Below are 1,657 nucleotides of genomic sequence, written 5' to 3' on the forward strand. Positions count from 1 at the left end.
TCCTCTGGCAGGACGGGTGGGGATGGGGGCAGTGGGAGGCTGGGGCTCTTCATGGCTGCCCGCTTCTCACCCGGCGGCCGCAGCGGCCTCTCAGGGATGCTGACCAGGGTCAGGACGGTGGTGACGCTCAGGGTGACCGCGGTGAAGAGATAAATGACACGGAGCTGCCCCCCCAGGGCCCTCCCAAAGCCAGTTTTATCCCAGTGGATTCCGCCGACCACGTATCCGAAGCCTCCTCCGAGACCTGGGGAAAGAGACAGGGTTTGAGTTCTCTTCTGCGGGAGGAGAAGTCCCAAGCGTGGTGGCTCCGGCGTTTCTTAGAAGGACACAAAGGTAGCCAAGGCCATTCCAGGGACGTGGGCACAGTACTCGTCCCACCTAAACCCCAACAAAATGGGACAGGATTCCCAGGGCGGGCCCCTTGAGGAGGTCTCCCTCCTGTCCTGCACGGCCACCTGCAGGGCCCTTCCTGGCGTGACCCCCAGCAGCAGCACAGTGACCACCTGCCCACATCCCCTTCCACTTCCTGTCTGTTCCACTTTCCCTGTAACCTTTCAGGCCCCTGGAGCAAATGCTGACACCGGACGCATCCTCCCTCCAAGGCCCCTCCAGCTCAGGGCCGACCCCATCGCTCACACACAGCCGACCACACGTGTGCATGTGGGTGTTTGACCCCGTGCATGAAACACCATGAGGAGAGTCACCCCTTCTGGTGACCACGGATGGGTCCTGCCTCCCCACACCCTGGCGGGCAGCTCTCTGATCTCTGAGCCATCAGCCCACAGCAGAAAAGTAAGGATTAGATCACTGCTGTTCCTGCTGTTCTCCCTCCACGCCTCGGGGCACCGGCCAGCCCAGTGTTCCTGCTGTTCTCCCTCCACGCCTCGGGGCACCGGCCAGCCCAGTGTTCCTGCTGTTCTCCCTCCACGCCTCGAGGCACCGGCCAGCCCAGCCCTGGCCACGGAGCACGGCAAGAAACTGTGAGCGACGCTGTGGGGGCACAACAGCAGTGGGCAGATTTACCTCCACACTGCGGCTTCTCCCAGCTCGGCTCTGTGCTTCAATGGCAAAAGCCAGGGAAGCCACAGGGGCTCCACCCCAGCCAGCTGCGTGTCCACGACGCCCACCCCATCAGGGATCCGGTGTTGTATTTTGTTTTATTGTGAGTTCAGCCACATTTTGAGTCCGTCTAGTGTTGAGAGGAGAGGAGGGTTCTCTCGGTTTACTGCTGCTGGTGAGGAGGAACCTGCCTGCTACCAGCATGGGATTTTTGGTTTGGGGAAGACTTGGCCACATTAGGGGTTTACCTTTCAAATAAGAACTTCTATGGACAGGCCTGGGCTTCAGACACTCCCAGCTCAGCCTTCCACACATACCCAAGGGTGGCATGACTGTGGATCTCATTATTTCGAGGTTTCACTGTAGATCTTCCTTCCTTTGTCCCAGATGGGCCTTTTCATTTCACTTGCACGCCCATTTAAAAGCCCCAGTCCCGTCCCTTCTCTGCCTCTCTTCTGCTAGACTTGGGAGTCTTTCTGCCTCCCCACTGCCCCTGGGCGTTTTATTATTCTTGACTTCCCACCATCATGATTCTAATTACCTTCCCTCCTCCCCTCCTGAAAGACATCACTGCTGTTCATGACCCTTATCCAAGGTC

General features: G+C 58.8%; 1 protein-coding gene across 1 annotated transcript in view; it reads right to left on the bottom strand.

Annotated features, from left to right (window-relative positions):
- SLC45A1 (solute carrier family 45, member 1) overlaps positions 1 to 1,657 on the bottom strand; it is a 34,119-nt gene that overhangs the window by 21,047 nt on the left and 11,415 nt on the right. Inside the window, exon 5 of the mRNA XM_011938301.1 lies at positions 6 to 244. Within this exon, the coding sequence (XP_011793691.1) occupies positions 6 to 244 (239 nt within the window). The remainder of the gene's footprint in view (positions 1 to 5; positions 245 to 1,657) is intronic.

This window comes from Colobus angolensis, unplaced genomic scaffold (genome assembly GCF_000951035.1).
Source record: "Colobus angolensis palliatus isolate OR3802 unplaced genomic scaffold, Cang.pa_1.0 Scaffold170, whole genome shotgun sequence".
Taxonomy (NCBI): Eukaryota; Metazoa; Chordata; class Mammalia; order Primates; family Cercopithecidae; genus Colobus; species Colobus angolensis.